This window comes from Rhizomucor pusillus, assembly GCF_041956525.1.
Source record: "Rhizomucor pusillus strain CBS 183.67 unplaced genomic scaffold VTP01scaffold_6, whole genome shotgun sequence".
NCBI classification, from domain to species: Eukaryota; Fungi; Mucoromycota; class Mucoromycetes; order Mucorales; family Lichtheimiaceae; genus Rhizomucor; species Rhizomucor pusillus.
The window spans coordinates 1,219,184-1,234,848 of record NW_027192148.1 but is presented as its reverse complement, the minus strand read 5'-3'; the positions used below and the strand labels follow the sequence as shown (position 1 = coordinate 1,234,848).

The 15,665-nt window shown below is 45.0% G+C and overlaps 7 protein-coding genes across 7 annotated transcripts; 5 read left to right on the top strand and 2 right to left on the bottom strand.

The window, feature by feature from the left end:
• Positions 1-18: 18 nt before the first annotated feature.
• On the top strand, positions 19-2,314 carry VTP01DRAFT_9419 (uncharacterized protein; the record flags this gene model as incomplete). Its single annotated transcript, XM_069388649.1, has 14 exons — positions 19-21; positions 78-135; positions 186-216; positions 273-401; positions 463-541; positions 619-760; positions 821-852; positions 917-961; positions 1,018-1,065; positions 1,126-1,311; positions 1,377-1,522; positions 1,579-1,816; positions 1,887-2,111; positions 2,171-2,314. The coding sequence occupies 14 exons, from the start codon at positions 19-21 to the stop codon at positions 2,312-2,314; spliced, it is 1,506 nt and encodes a 501-aa protein (XP_069240925.1).
• A 605-nt stretch (positions 2,315-2,919) lies between these two features.
• VTP01DRAFT_9418 (uncharacterized protein) lies at positions 2,920-4,653 on the top strand (the record flags this gene model as incomplete). Its single annotated transcript, XM_069388648.1, has 5 exons — positions 2,920-2,933; positions 2,992-3,025; positions 3,092-3,194; positions 3,293-3,715; positions 3,773-4,653. 5 exons carry the CDS (start codon positions 2,920-2,922, stop codon positions 4,651-4,653), a joined length of 1,455 nt encoding a protein of 484 aa, XP_069240924.1.
• Positions 4,654-5,591: 938 nt separating this feature from the next.
• On the top strand, positions 5,592-6,227 carry VTP01DRAFT_9417 (uncharacterized protein; the record flags this gene model as incomplete). The annotated part of the gene is made up of 2 exons (XM_069388647.1): positions 5,592-5,847; positions 6,163-6,227. The coding sequence occupies 2 exons, from the start codon at positions 5,592-5,594 to the stop codon at positions 6,225-6,227; spliced, it is 321 nt and encodes a 106-aa protein (XP_069240923.1).
• A 1,716-nt stretch (positions 6,228-7,943) lies between these two features.
• VTP01DRAFT_9416 (uncharacterized protein) lies at positions 7,944-9,828 on the bottom strand (the record flags this gene model as incomplete). Its single annotated transcript, XM_069388646.1, has 5 exons — positions 7,944-8,234; positions 8,301-8,792; positions 8,855-9,543; positions 9,605-9,651; positions 9,713-9,828. 5 exons carry the CDS (start codon positions 9,826-9,828, stop codon positions 7,944-7,946), a joined length of 1,635 nt encoding a protein of 544 aa, XP_069240922.1.
• A 102-nt stretch (positions 9,829-9,930) lies between these two features.
• Positions 9,931-11,142, top strand: VTP01DRAFT_9415 (uncharacterized protein; the record flags this gene model as incomplete). The annotated part of the gene is made up of 6 exons (XM_069388645.1): positions 9,931-9,950; positions 10,006-10,101; positions 10,157-10,405; positions 10,557-10,728; positions 10,794-10,973; positions 11,041-11,142. The coding sequence occupies 6 exons, from the start codon at positions 9,931-9,933 to the stop codon at positions 11,140-11,142; spliced, it is 819 nt and encodes a 272-aa protein (XP_069240921.1).
• Positions 11,143-11,254: 112 nt separating this feature from the next.
• On the top strand, positions 11,255-11,873 carry VTP01DRAFT_9414 (uncharacterized protein; the record flags this gene model as incomplete). Its single annotated transcript, XM_069388644.1, has 2 exons — positions 11,255-11,353; positions 11,418-11,873. The coding sequence occupies 2 exons, from the start codon at positions 11,255-11,257 to the stop codon at positions 11,871-11,873; spliced, it is 555 nt and encodes a 184-aa protein (XP_069240920.1).
• A 2-nt stretch (positions 11,874-11,875) lies between these two features.
• On the bottom strand, positions 11,876-15,161 carry VTP01DRAFT_9413 (uncharacterized protein; the record flags this gene model as incomplete). The annotated part of the gene is made up of 15 exons (XM_069388643.1): positions 11,876-11,995; positions 12,053-12,346; positions 12,408-12,701; positions 12,768-12,903; positions 12,968-13,160; positions 13,218-13,314; positions 13,369-13,646; positions 13,704-13,911; positions 13,965-14,090; positions 14,150-14,256; positions 14,317-14,494; positions 14,552-14,611; positions 14,662-14,732; positions 14,792-14,853; positions 14,911-15,161. 15 exons carry the CDS (start codon positions 15,159-15,161, stop codon positions 11,876-11,878), a joined length of 2,475 nt encoding a protein of 824 aa, XP_069240919.1.
• Between the last annotated feature and the right edge of the window lie 504 nt (positions 15,162-15,665).

Below are 15,665 nucleotides of genomic sequence, written 5' to 3'. Positions count from 1 at the left end.
AGAGAAAAACTTTCATATATGGTACGCCACAGTGCTCGACTTTGCTAGCCAACGGTTCCTGTAACTGTCGCCTTTAGAATACTGTTCGCCATTCCTCAGATCCCGAACACTATTATGCAAAACATGAGCGCATTGGCAAGTGTAGATTTGAACCCTGCGAGAAAACTAGCTTACAGGTGGTTTAGGAAAGGGGTCCTTTGGCGAAGTGTTCAAAGGGTAAAAATAACAGCACTTGTACGCTTGCGAACAGTAGCCCTAAACACGCGTTTTAGAATTGACAAGCGGACGCAACGGCCAGTAGCCATCAAAGTAATTGACCTCGAAAGCGCCGAGGATGAGATCGACGATATACAGCAAGAGATTGCCATCTTGTCGCAATTGGATTCGCAATATGTCACAAAGTAAGCGCTGGAAAGCCGGACCATTGGGTCGATTCGTTTATATTGACGCTATGAATCAAAGGTATTACGGTTCATATCTTAAGGATAGCGCACTTTGGATTGTGATGGAGTATTGCTCAGGAGGTTCATGCAGCGATCTGGTATGAAACTATAATATAATATATAATATCGAACGTGTATGGATTAGTGACATGTCTGGTCTCCTAAATTTGCATAGATGAAAGGAACAACAATAAGAGAAGAATATATTGCCATCATACTGAGAGAACTGCTCAAAGGACTCGACTACTTGCACAATGAAGGCAAGCTACATCGAGATATCAAAGCTGCGAATATTCTCTTGGGCTCCAACGGCGAAGGTACGTGAGAGTTGGAATATGTGCTATCACCAGAAGGACATGCCATTTACTCTAAAATAGTCAAACTGGCTGATTTCGGTGTATCTGGTCAAGTAAGCAAATGATGCCTCAAAAGAAAATGCGAATGTTGATCGATAACCGATGATATCTTTACAGCTTACAGCGAGTCTCACAAAGAAAAACACTTTCGTCGGCACACCGGTAAGCCCAAATGGCCAGGAAACTGTGAAATATTGGCTTCTAATAGGAATATGCAGTTTTGGATGGCGCCGGAAGTAATCAAGCAATCAGGATATGATCACAAGGTAAGGACAGAGAAAGTAAATGCAGACTTTTTATAGCCGATTAATAACTCCTGATGTCAGGCAGATATTTGGTCCTTGGGTATTACGGCGATTGAACTGGCTAAGGGCGAGCCACCGTATGCAGATATGCATCCAATGAAAGTTCTATTCCATATACCAAAAAACCCGCCTCCTGTGCTCAGCGGCACATACAGCAAGGCATTCAAAGATTTTGTGAACGTTTGCTTGCAGCGGGAGCCGGCAATGGTACGTGGCAACGACGCTTTACAAAGAGACAATCAAATCAACACCAACCATTGATTCTTTACTAGCGGCCCTCTGCAAAAGAGCTCTTGAAGCACAAATTTATCAAAAGCGCCAAAAAAATATCTTATTTGACAGAGCTGATCGAAGCTCACGAACGATGGGCGAGTGCTAACGGAGATAAATCCAGCGACCATTCAGAGGAGGAGTCCCAGTAAGTGTAATTATGGATGATCTCAATAAAAAAACCAAAAAAGTTAATGGTGACAGTGCGCCGATTGCGGATGATGACGATGGATGGGATTTCGGTACAGTCAAGCAGTCTTTACCCGCAGCACCAAAGCCGAGCAACTTGGCACCATCGCCCAGCCGATATTCCTTGGGTCCGTTCGGTGCAAGCACACAATCCTTGGTGAACTCGGACCGCCGAGCATCCCATATGTCTGAATCGCCAAGCAGCAGGAAACTCGCATCATCAGCAGCAGTTTCCCGTTACAGTGATACCCGTGTAAGTACATCGCGTTGTAGATGCTATATCATACAATTTTTTAATGCTAAGAGATTACGACGCTGTATAGTCCTCAACTCAAAGCTCGTTGTATTCTGACATTGACGACAGTGCCAGCCAGAATACCGTGCGGGCGATTGATTCCAAGTATTTACCACACAATATCGATTCATCCAACCACCACCACAGTAGCAATATTTCGCAATTGCCTCCGAAGAGCTCCTCGTCCCGTAGTGTCAACATGCTCAAGAGCGAGAGTATTCTGCGGGATGCCGTTGTGCCGGCATTGGTCAAGGTTAGTTGGTATTTGTTTCCGCGAACAGCTGAGTATCCTTCTAAATCCGCCATATAAAGCTTCAGGCAGGCTCTCGAAGTCACAAAGCCCAAGCTGCACTGGAAACTTTACGGCGCTCATTCCAGATTGCCGAGCGCGAAGTGCCAGGAACTTCTCAAGTGCTTTTTGAAGAAATCTACAAGTGCTTGAAAAATGGAGGATAAGATCATATACCCTAGCAGCGGTTTATTTCTCTTTCTTTTGCAAGATGATCAATTAAAGATACATATCTCATTTACCATCAGAGATGGCCGATAACCCTAAAGAAAATGTACGACGCCTTGTCGATATTCTCCAAAGAGCCCGAACGTACAACGCAATCTGAGCCAATCGGCATGATTTGTCCCATCTTTTTTCGTGATTTTTCCCGTGGCACTCAGACGAGTCGGGATTGTGGAGACCGAAAATCTAGGTCTGGGCGTACGTCTATGCTTAGCTGTGCACACACCGTTGTAAAGAGCAACGCGGCTGTAGATCGTCTGTATCCATGGATACGCGCATCAAATAATATGTCCGAGACTGGAATCTGCTAGTTTTTCATATACGAGATTGAAAATCAAAGATGCAAAAGCGGGAAAAGATGATATTGATCAGCCAATGATAAACCATAGATTAAGTGTCTGCAGTCTTCTACAGTGTGCTGATTCAGCAGAGCGCGGTTACATCATCGCGCCTCGAAACTCTGGGTTCATTTGAATCCGGTACCTCTCGCAGGTCATTTCTTCTTCTTTTCCTTACACTTTTGCTTTTCGCTCGTCCAACTTTAAACATGGTTGAAGCTGTGTAAGCACCAGTCTCATAATATGTGCCGGACGTCTTGGACTAACAGAAAGTAATTTAGTGCTGATATTGGTCTCATTGGTTTGGCTGTCATGGTATGCGAATGGGAAAAGGCGCACTCTTTCAGGAACATGACCCGCTAACGTTCTTTTTGCTGGTAGGGCCAAAACCTGATCCTTAACATGAACGATCACGGTTTCACTGTGTGCGCCTACAACCGCACTACTGCCAAGGTGGACCACTTTTTGGAGAACGAGGCCAAGGGTAGGTTATCGAGACGCGTATGCTGGAATTTTTGGGGAGAAAAAGGGTTGGCGGAGCCCGCTTTTTTTGAGTACCGGTCTAACCAGGGTCACCCATAGGCACCAAGATTGTTGGTGCTCACTCTGTTGAGGAGCTCTGCGCTAAGCTCAAGCGCCCACGCAAGGTCGTCCTCCTCGTCAAGGCTGGCTCTGCCGTCGATGCCTTCATTGACCAACTCTTGCCCTACATGGAGAAGGGCGATATCATCATTGACGGTGGTAACTCCCACTTCCCCGATACCATCCGCCGCTGCGAGGAATTGGAGAAGAAGGGTATCCTCTTCGTTGGCTCTGGTGTCTCTGGTGGTGAGGAAGGTGCTCGCTACGGTCCTTCCCTTATGCCCGGTGGCCACCCCGAAGCTTGGGAATCCATCAAGCCTATCTTCCAGGCCATCGCTGCCAAGGTTGATGGCGAGCCTTGCTGTGACTGGGTTGGCGAGACCGGTGCCGGCCACTATGTCAAGATGGTCCACAACGGCATTGGTACGCTAAAGAATGGACTGCTCGATGTATTCAGCCCCGCTAATTATCCTTTTTTAGAATATGGTGACATGCAGCTTATCAGCGAAGTCTACCAAATCATGAAGGAAGGTCTTGGTCTCAGCCACGATGAAATGGCTCAAGTCTTTGAAGAATGGAACAAGGGTGAATTGGACTCATTCTTGATTGAGATCACCCGTGATATCTTGAAGTTCAAGGATACCGATGGTACTCCCCTTGTTGAAAAGATCCGTGACACTGCTGGTCAAAAGGGTACTGGCAAGTGGACCGGCATTGACTCTTTGGACCGCGGTATCCCCGTCACCCTCATTGGTGAAGCTGTCTATGCTCGTTGCTTGTCCTCTCTCAAGGATGAGCGTACCCGCGCTTCCAAGATCCTGGCTGGACCCAAGGACAAGAAGTACACTGGTGACAAGAAGGTCTTCATTGACCAACTCGGTCAAGCCTTGTACGCCGCTAAGATTGTCTCCTATGCTCAAGGGTTCATGTTGATGCGCCAGGCTGCTGCTGACAACAACTGGAAGTTGAACAACGCTGGTATTGCCTTGATGTGGCGTGGTGGCTGTATCATTCGCTCCGTCTTTTTGGGCAAGATCAAGGATGCTTACACCAACAACCCCGAGTTGGAGAACCTCTTGTTCGACCCCTTCTTCCAGGAAGCTACCGCCAAGGCTCAGGATGCCTGGAGAAACGTCGTTGCCCAGGCCATCATCATGGGTATCCCCACTCCTGCACTCTCCACTGCCCTTAACTTCTACGACGGTTTGCGCCACGAGAAGTTGCCTGCTAACCTCCTCCAAGCCCAACGTGACTACTTTGGTGCCCACACCTACGAGCTCTTGGACGCCCCTGGCAAGTGGGTCCACACCAACTGGACTGGCCGCGGTGGCAATGTCTCTGCTTCTACCTATGATGCTTAAACAGTTTCTTCCACACCTTTCATGTACCATCCATCTCCTTTTTTCTTATAACTCTCTCGGTGTAGTATAATTTCGGCACATATTGCTTCATCCATCATTAAAAAGAGGACAGATTCCGACTTTGTTTGACAAGCGCTTCAGGCTTCGCTTCGCTCGCTGCGCTTGGTTCGCTGAAGCTCAGGGCTGATCCAAGTCTTTAGAATATACTCGCATGAATCCATGTTTGAGAGAATACTACACCTAAAATCCAGCTTCTTGCTGCTTCGAAACAAATCCGCAAACAGTCTTCTTATACTTAGCAGTAGATTCATACTAAGGCTTCTCCCGTGAAACTTTCAAGTCTCGCTATTTTGAAGCAAAATCCTGTAACCGAGACCTTGAAATTATCGGGGATCCACTGTAATAGTAGAAGGTTATGTTTCTTGATAGACTAGAGCTTTTTGAATGTAAACAAACCGTGTGATAGAACAACACAGTTATCAAGTAGCTTGCCCTGCAGAACAATATTAGATAAATTCTGCAGTGTTAGCAGAATCAATATCTTTGTAGATTCAATTATATTTCCGTATGTCAAAATAGTGCATCATAGGTTTGTATCTTGCTTAAGACGTGGTTTTACACGAGATCCCACACCTTTACCCTGAACCTAGATCTTCTTTTTTTTGTTGCTTTCTTTGAATGCGCCCTAAATATTTCCACGAAACTAAAGCAACTTTTAGATCTTTATGTAAAATCTTTACGTTACTTGATGTAGGTGAGGCATTCATAATCTTCTGTCAAATGTGGGAGTAGCGAGATTGGCATTATTATTTTGGTTATCTTCCTCGACGTTGATGCTCCAACCTAATCTTCAGAAATACGATTCGCTTACGAACGTAATCCAGGTATAAATATTCAAGGACAGCAGGAACGCATTGAATCACAGCTGCGAATATACAATGGGACCTGGATCCAAAATCTCGTCCTTTGGCTCTGTTCTCTCAAACATCCCGGTACGTTGGCTGCTCTCTCGAGGTGCAGTACCATTTCTGACGCTCAACTTCGTAGCCGACATGACCTCAGTCCTGACCCGCCACCTCAAATATCAACCGTCTCGCGCCTCTCCTTCGTCGTTTCTCCCGCCTCTCGCGATGCATCACTTCAAGTCCTCTGCCGTGCTTCTTTATTTTAACAGACCGACCCCACGGGTACAAAGTATGTCTACTAGTTTACTTTGCTGCGGTGGACACAGGCTGATACAGAACTACTAGGTGCGCGGTCTGGTCCCCTGTGAATTCAGGGATTACCCTTCGGGTTGTAAGTATCGATTATGATGACGCAGCAGTAGCGCAAGTACTAACGTAATGCTTTATGAAATTCTCTTCTTCCCAATCAACTACATTTGCCACTCGCTCTTGACTTCTTCATATTCATTCCTGTATTTCCTTCTTTGTAATTTAACTTTGATTATATTCTTTTAATAAAAAGACAAGGCGAAAGATTTTTACTCATGGTTTGCTGTACTAACAGCATTGAACGGGTTGAACGGGTATAATCTATGGTTTTACCACTGTGGTCTGTTCTATTTGCAATAACTGCATCGCGTCCATCGTGACGTTTTCAGTGAATTGGACCGGAATTGGATTCTTTCTCAGTCTCAAAACTCGAGAACCAAAGGTCAAGGATAATGGATTGCAGGAAAGAGCAGCACGTTTGTTGTGGCTCTGAGCCCCTTCGCTGCGCTTCGTGTCATCGCGCACAACTCATACGACGGGCTCGTCTACCCAGGGGCAAGCCCCCAAACCCCCGTGTAACCATAGCTTAATCCGAACTTGGGAACCTTCATGAAATTCAAAATTTTGGAATCTTTGATGCTACATGCGAAGCCTCTTTTAATGTAGTTTAGAATAGAAGCACTTTTCTGCTCGCTACACTCGCGCCCTTGGTTCGCTAAAGCTCATGTCTGATCCGAGTCTGTAGAATAAGCTCGCTTGGCCCTTATAAACCTCCATTCGACGGCGGTTTTGCAACCGCTTCGCTACTGCAAACATACCGCCGTCGAATTTCCGGTTTTGAGAGAATACTATCTAAATCCATGTACTTGGTTTATACTCGCTTGGCCCTCAAAACCTGCATTCTCCGGCGGTTTTGTATCCGCTTCGCTTCTGCAAGCACGGCACCGTCGAATTCCGGTTTATTCAGACCGGCGCTCGATGGAGTATATTCTTGATTTGCTGTTAGCGCTCCTGTGTCGCGGCGCACATACGCCCGCAATTTTCGGTTTAGTTCATAACAGTAGCGCTCACCTCTTTATCTCCTGAACATGTTGGAGCACTCCTGGCGTCGCGATGCGCTTCGCGCAAAGACACTGGCTGGGGACTTTGTGGGAATACAGGTGGTGAATACCAAAAATATTCAAAGTCGAGTTCCTCGGATTGGTGTCTGTTCTGTCTGCCAAACTCCAAAAGTGAACATTTATTTTATAGCCGAGGTCGTGTTATACACTCTTCCATCCAACGCATGTGGAAGGTGTATAAATTAATTAAGTACAATTTACCGTCAAAAACCAGCGCTCCTCCCACTCTTCAAATCGCTACAACCTCCAGAAAAAAAAGTGCTTCCAAAGCGATTTCTTGGAAAAAAGAGCCAATAACAGGAGGAAAACCATTGTCGAGTCTAGCCAGATTAGTTGTTTTACGTCTCAAAAAGGAAATGGATTACTTAAAAGAGGGCATCCGAAAAAGGCAGGTCAAGTGGTCATTTTTTAATAAGGGAGAAGTAGTTAGTGATACGGTGGTTCCAAAAAGAACATCATGCTTCAAAAACCACGGGATTCATGACCCTGTACGACGTTTCTCTCACTACTACGCTCATACACACTCTTTCAATCTCCCCATTCCATTCCCTATGTCGGCCAGCTCGCCAACATTTCATTGGCTTAGTCCCCCTCCTGATGACATTTCTGTCCAACAGATCTTGTGTCAATATCAGCGTGACCCTGAACTGCTAAAGCTCGCGCTGTCCGCAAAGGCCGAGCAGGATAAGGTGCGTGCATTCGACACTTGCTGAAGCAAAGACAAAACAGAATAAATAACTTGCATATTAAAGCGACGGGCAGTTCGAGCGATGCTCCGACTCGAGCATGCGCGGATCCACCAACGCAAAGAAGAATTAGAGCAGCTGCGTTGCTTCCTGCGACCATTGCCTCCGGTTAAACGTCGGCGCGAGCACGTCATGGAAGCATTGCGCGCCAAGCTTCAACAAAAGAGCAATCATCCAGTACTGCCACCCATCGATAGTATGCTTTCCTTTTAGTCTTTGTGTTCCTCTACAGTAGGAAGAATATGCGACCTATGATGACGGCTCATACGTCGAAAGAAAATATACGCTACTGCAAAGAATCCAATGCCCGATAACAGCCAGTGAGTGCGCAAAATATTGAATCCATGCTGGAGCTTTTGGCCAACCCGTGAAGGGAAGGGAAGAGTCGAGATCCCGGTGAGCTTATTGTCTGCAATGTCCCGGAGAGCACTTCTGAGCATCTCTGGATTGTCGACAGCAAACATGGCGCCCTGGGCATTGTGATTGAAAAGACGAGAATTCTCGTAGATAACACTAGTTAGCAAACAGACACATGCAATGAGTGATGTATTTCGAAGAAGACTTACGATAGGATCCACAATTATGACAGCAGGTCGAACGTTGGGAGGAATGGAATATGCTCTTCTCGCATAATCTCCCCATGCGCGGCCTTCCAATCGAGCAAACAAGACGTGCCCCAGACTAGATGATGCCTTTTGGTGTCTACTATGGTCTTCCGCCATAGCTTTAAACTTTTCATACGAGGATTCATCCTCTTTGTTTATGACGGCGAGAACAACCATATGTTCACCCCTAAGGATCTCTTCTGCGTTACCGGGACCGACTTCGCTTACGAGAGGAAATTTTTCCTTCTGTATCCATGCTGTCAATGAACTCTGCGTCTGCTCTGTATTGGCGAACGAATGCGACGGGTATTTGATGTGCTTGCCATCTTTCGATATCAATGCTGTTGGTAAATCCGTTGGTGCGAGATTGAATAGACGGAGTGCGTGATAATCGTCTGTTGTATAAAAGATAATTCCATCCAAGAATTTCTTTGCAACATCTTGCAGAAGATCCTAGACACGCACGCAAATAAGGGACTGCTGCACAGTCTTCTGTGTGAACAAAGACGGCTTACCATCGCGGAATCAGTTCCATCTTTGTGTATATATACAAATGCAACAGGATCTTCTTTCAAGACATTCTCCAATTGCGTACTGTCTGCTTGCCGTATCATGGGTCCAGCTTTCTTCTTTGCAAATCCGACTAGACTAACAAGCGAGCGGTCATCGTGATATTCATAGGCATTTCCATGTGCATAGAGGACAAGAGTTGGAAAGGATGTAACTCCATTTTCAATACAAACATCACGGTGATCATCACAGTTGACTTCACCGACGTTTATCTGCCGGGCGAGATCACTAGCCATACGTTCCCAGGCAGGTGCCATGTGCTGGCAATGAGGACACCACGGTGCATAGTACTTGATAAACAATGGTTGTCCAGACTTTTGTGCGTTGGCTAGTGCTGGACCATCCATATCAATTGATAAGCCTGCAGGATTTGGTACGGAAACCTGCGTCGTTGATGGAGCATACTTTTCGGACTGTGTCGTGATATACTCAACGAGCTTGTCCCAATTGCGTTCTCTTGGTGGATATATCTCGATAGCACTGCCCTGGTGATATAGCTGCAAAAAGGGAAAATACTGGACATTGTTTTCCTTGCATAAATCTCCATTGAGGGTGCAGTCCACCTTGGCGAAGTGGAAGTCTCGGCTCGTCGCCAGCGACGCATAATCATCTGCGAGCTTCTGCCACGTGGGAGCTTAGCAGAGTTGTGTTAAAATGAAAATCCAGCAATCTATAGCTGCTAAAAAGTGACTTACCAAAGTGTATACAATGCGGGCAATGAGGAGAGAAGAACTCTACGAACCTGACATCAAGTTCCATGTTAGCGTTTGTCAGCTGGCATAATGACGGTCGAATAACCGTACCAAGTCCCTTTCGCCGTTGCCTCGCTAAAATCGCTCGCACCAAGTTCTGACAAGCTCTGTGCATGAACGCAGAGTCCACTCAGGGCAGCGATCCAAATCCACAACGCAGCCACCATGATGACCCTGAGATATGCCGATAAATGCAAACGAGAAAAAAGGGAATGTCCTATTTGAAATTTTGGTGGCCGCCCCGACTTTAGCTTTGCCTTTATCCAAGTATGGTGGTGGAGAGAGAAAGGTCAGTTTGACACAACAGACATTTTCCACGCGTCAACCTCACGAACGTTGATCAGATACTACTCTCGGGGTATTATTACGAATCCTGTTATTTACGGGGCATTTTCAGATTCCTCTGACGATTCCGAGCCTGAAGAAGAGCAGCAATTATGGTAAAAGCCTTGACACCTCTTCGTTGGGAAATCTGATTAATGCGAGACTATACAGTCTGGAGGCACGGAACCAGCAAAGAGAGCTGGAGAGAATAGCTTTGCATAGTAAATATGTGCTGCCGCCTCGTAGCCAGCTGAAACGAGATACGTCCCACACAGCAGACACTCAAATCAGCGAACGGATAAAGCAGCACCGGATATTGGTGGAGCAGATGAAAAAAAGCATAGAAGAGCAGAATCGACAAAAGTTTCAACAGGAGATGGAGACTCTTCGCAAAAGCTTGGCAAACTTGACAAAGCCTAGGTGCAATGGATACAATCTTATGGACCGTTTTTTTCCTTGGTGACTAAATGCGTGTTGCTTAGCGGCCAGATTTCAACAGAAGATGATCAATTGAAACGAGAAATTGAAGAAAGACGCAAGGCACGTACCATATCTCTACTCTATGATCTAGAGCTAACAGCTTAGGCGTCGTACAGATGATGGAAAAATCCATCGAAGAAGAGAAAAAGAAAGCAGCCAAAGCTGAAGCTGAAAAGAAGGCAAAGGAAGAGCAGCTTCGGCAGGAAACCGAGCAGAAACAACAGGCTGAAAAGGCAGAGAGAGAAAAGCAGGAACGGTTAAAGGTATTGCCAAATGGTTTCCTTGTATGATTTGGCCAAGACGCTACAACTTGCATTTTCTACATCAGGCGCAGACACCTTCGGCGCAAGAGTATAAACGATTCATTGAAACATTGGATCGTTATCGGTCCGAATATAGACCTAAACTGCAAAACAAGGAATTTAAATCCTGGATTTTCAAGGAAAAGATGCCCCTGAAACGATACATCAAGCAACTCCAATTCTACCCTGAAGTTGTCAGGGAACGGGTGAGCTGAAAGATGATCCTGCTATAGACATGGTTCGTTTCTAATCTTGATTCGCCTCCAAAACCAGCATGTCGTCATTCGTGATACGCTGTTACGAATCAAGTCGCAAAATATGGACGCTTACCATGTTCTACTGAATCAGATGGCAAAAGACATTTTGGCAAGTTAAACCGTACTTGAAACTACTTCTACAAGCGACTAACCTATTACAATGACAGCTGCAAGTAAGAACGGAAGTATCAGCTATCTCTTGGGGAGCGTATTTTTACGGTAGATTGGCTATGCTTCTGGCGCCTGATTTACCGCACTTTTTGGATTATCTTCTTGCTCGCTTGTACAAGCGTTGCCCTTACATGATTCCAGAATACCACGATGAAGCTGTAAGTCTATGAAATGAACAGTATTCCTGGAATGCGGGTAGTTAAACGATAGGCTCGTTTATAGCATCTTAGTGTCGAAGAGCGAAAGAAATTGCAACACTATGAACGCAACGAAGGCGGTTTCCAGTCGGATGACCAGTACATTCTGTATCAGACATCCTACATCTATTTCTTTGCAGCGCTTGTACAAATGAAGCCGGATTTTGGCGAGCCTGAAAACATGTATGGTATCAAGTATGGTTGGATGTGGCTAGCCCGGATAAGCAACGCACCTCCTCGGCCGATTACTGCCAATTTAATGGAAGCCTTCTTGCATGTTGCGGCGCAAGCCCTTTTACAGGCATATCCTCGACAAGCTCGAAAACTGTTGAAACTCATTTACGATCAAATACTACCCAAAATACCACGGACACGGGAGAACACGAGCTCACTGGCAGAATTGCAGCGGAAGCTCGAAGAATTTTTCAAGACAGGTGTCTATCCAAAGTTACCGGAACGCATGGAAGACAAACCAACATAATTTTATGATGATATTGATGTCGATGATGAATAAAAGTCATTGTAGTCGAGTCTTGTAGACAAAGAGCGCAATTCTTCATCGTGATAGGAAGCTAGCGCTTCCAAGAAATCGTGTACCTCAGCCTGTGCGTTTACATAATTAGGAGAGAGATGCATCATTAGAAACTAGAATATACCTACCTCGAACTTTGTTTCTGTCTCCTTTCGTCGGCTGCGTATCCGTTCCAGTTTGTTTTCATCAGAATCACCTTGGGATACGAATGTGTAAAGATGATCCAGTGTGGTTTTATAGCTTAGGATAGTATCAAACATGCTGCTGAGCCGCATCGATAATGCTTGATTCTTTACACCGCTAAGAAATCCTTTCTCTGTAATCTCATTCAAATACAGCGAGTGGGCTTCAATGATTGCATCCAAATCAATGCTCTTGTTTTCGATCTCGTATTCTAGTCTTTCCCATGAGCATTCCAGTACCTTGTCGTATGCATAAGAATTGTGTTAGATTCATAAGAGATTTCCATTACAATACACTCACTTCAAACAAATAATAATGCTGCAACTGGTAAATAAAATGGATCATTCGGCTAATAGCTGTCTGTGCTTGATGGAGGTCCTGATGCAATGCTTTTGCTTTGGGAAAAGAGCGCGCAGACATGCCCCAGCGTCGCCAAGATGCTGAAAGGTTGTATTCGACGCGCTTCAAGCGCCATAGGAAATTAAACATTCGTAAGTACTGGTTCATGGCTTGCGCTGTGAAGACAGTGTTAATTGGTGAATCGAGGTGGTAGTCGAGTGTGAAAACGTCCCATCCAATATCCTCCGGAGAAATCTACAGGTATTCGTAACCAAAGAATAAGATGGGGTCCAAAATCAGGCAGAACTTGAACTTCAATACCTCTAATAAGCGGACGTCAAGACGATTTAAGATTTCAGGATCGTCATACTGTGCATTAGAAGCGCGTATAGCAGTCTCCAGCACGCCTGTAAGATTGTGCCGGAACAAAGTGTTAGCTGGACGACTGAGACTAGGTCTGATTGATATGACATTCGTGTTAGCATCCAGCAAACATGGTTAGATAGGTGCGAACTGCTCACCCTAGCGTATCCATAAGGTATTGGATAAAGTCTCCTTGACCTAAAAGTAAGTATCGTTTTAAGGCGCGCAAATGATCCATGAGTTTGTATTTCTGCTTGAGTAGATCGATCAATTGTTTGCTTGTCTCGCGATAGGTAACATCGATAGAGCGTTCGACAGCCAGTATATCGCCGTACTTGAAAATCTGTGCAGCTACAATGTACAGCATGAGTATATGTGTTCAATAGAATTTGGTCCAATGGAACTTACGAGAATGTATGGAGGTGGATGCATGATATCTTTCAACAAGGGTATCGTCATGACAGCTGTAACGTATAAAGTTGAGAGATTTGCCTATAGAAAATATCTATGAATCAAGTTTAGAACATACTTTTCACGAGTGTGAAGATATAAATCGTACCTTTTGGGCTAATTCATCGGATATAAAGCTAGGGATCATGTTTTCTCTTAATTTGTATTTGCTTTGCCAAAGTTCTTCTTCTGAGACTGTATGGTCGCATGCAACGAAAAACTCCTCGTAAGGGTCCTCCAATTCGCCTTCGTATATCCACCGCTGCAGCATTTCGTAAAAAGGCTTGGATACGTGTTCTAGCATTGCTTTGATATACTGCTGTATAAATGGATCGCCATGTTTGGTATAATCATGCATTGTGGATATCAGTGCACCGCCCTTTTGATCTATGTCAAAACTCAAGTTGGCTGTTATTCCTCATTATTCTTCTTCATCCTGCGAACCTTTGCAAGCGTCAACCAACACACTCATCAACCGTAGTCTCTGCGAACTTTCTCTTGTCCACAAAAGTAGCCGCTTCAAAGTTAATGTATGTTCGGTTGCTCCAATAATCTCGTCCTCCTGAGCCGTCTGTTTTTCGATTTGCGCTTCCAATACGGCAATCAATTTGTAGTACTCCTTTAATTCTTGTTGCAGAGCAAAACAGAACGACTATGTCCGATGTAAGAGCTTCCGGAAAACTTCGATAAGAGTCATGAATTTACCTGTCCGACTAACCCCATGGATGGATCATCGAAACGATTTTTGATAAAAGTTTGGATTCGCCGAAATAACCATCCTAACTCTGTCAAACGGAACACCAGATTTTTGGTCGACTGAGAAACCGTAACCTGAAAGGGTAGACTTGAGATTTCTAGCTACAATCAAGTGCCTGAACCGTATCACGTACCCTGCTATCTATGACATATTCGTTGTTCACGACATCGAGTTTTATATGTTGACCATCGATGCCTTGAAATATGAAAATCAAATCCCGTAACAGTTCCGACTCGGATACTACTCGGCCAAATTTTAGCAAACTTTTCTACCTGTGAACTGCCGAGCTATATCTTCTACCTGTGATACCCTCTGATGTAGGAGTGCGTCGTTGATCTCTCGCTTTCTTTAGTTGAAACGCAGGAGGCATAGAGAACCATGACTGAGTATCGCGATCGTACAATAGGCGTTGGCGAGAAATTGGAGGCGGTTGAGAGTGGATGTGTTCCAATCCAAAAGACGAAGCGTCCGACGTCGACTGTGACATGTCAGGAGATTGGTACGGACGTTTCCTTTTGATACTTGTTGTAGTTACCGAAGCACTACTGAGGAGCGAAAGAAGATACATGACGGACCATCTGTGCCTGAGTACGTTCTATGCTTACGATTGAGTCCATATTCCATGCCATCGAATCCAGGAATTACCTGTGACATCAGTTTGTTGTATAATAATCCAAATTTTGAAGCTCTGCTTGTGTCCCTTGGATCCTGCATCACTATCCGAATGTAAATACTTGTACAAAATATTGCACGTGTCCTTTTGCAAGATCTTTACATTGTTGGCGCAGAGCAGCTGCAAGGCTGTTTTCATCCTCCAAAATTGATGGTTTTGGATTGCTACAATATTGATAAATGGCGGCATCTTTCAATATCAGCAAGTTATGCGTACACTACCTTGCCAACATTCGCGTGCATTTCTCATACAAAGTATCAAAACGTTCTGGCTGCAGATCAGCTCTCGAATCGTGTCGATCGACGGGTACAAATCTCTTTACAAGTCTATGCAAAGTCTTTGCAGTGTGACGATCCAACGCTGGTTCCTCCGTACTGCGTTGAAGAAAGGTAGACTGTCGCGGTTGTCTATCCTCCAGAGTATACCCTGACTCTTCGTAAAGAGATGTACGAAGCGATTCAGGTAGGCTCATTTGTGGAAGGTACAGTGTGCAGGAAGTCCGTCCGCTGGGAAAAGAATAGACGCCACGAGAATAACACGAAAATTACGCGTATATGTCGCCGATACATCAAGTTAGATACACAGCAGTCATGTATTTATCGAAATATATCTCAAATAAGTTCAATACATAGGATAGCAGTAAAAAAGGCGTCTCAAGTAACAGAAGCATCGTTGTTGAAAGAACAGAGAACCGTATCAATGTCACGTCAGATTTGACAGACTGACTTGTTTGGCTCAATGCTATGTGCCCGTCTGGAGGTGAGTTAGTAGTAGATCGAGTATCTGGCATCAGTAGATGCTATGGAGAATAACGCAAAATTATCAGAACGACATCTACAGTTATGCCCAGAATGTTTAGAGTGAGGACCTGGTAGCTGATAATGCCGAAGCCAACAGGTTGCATAAGTGATTGATGACCTACATCTTTCTAGTACTCTGCTGCCGTTTTATATTATTCCTCCATCCAACCATTCCC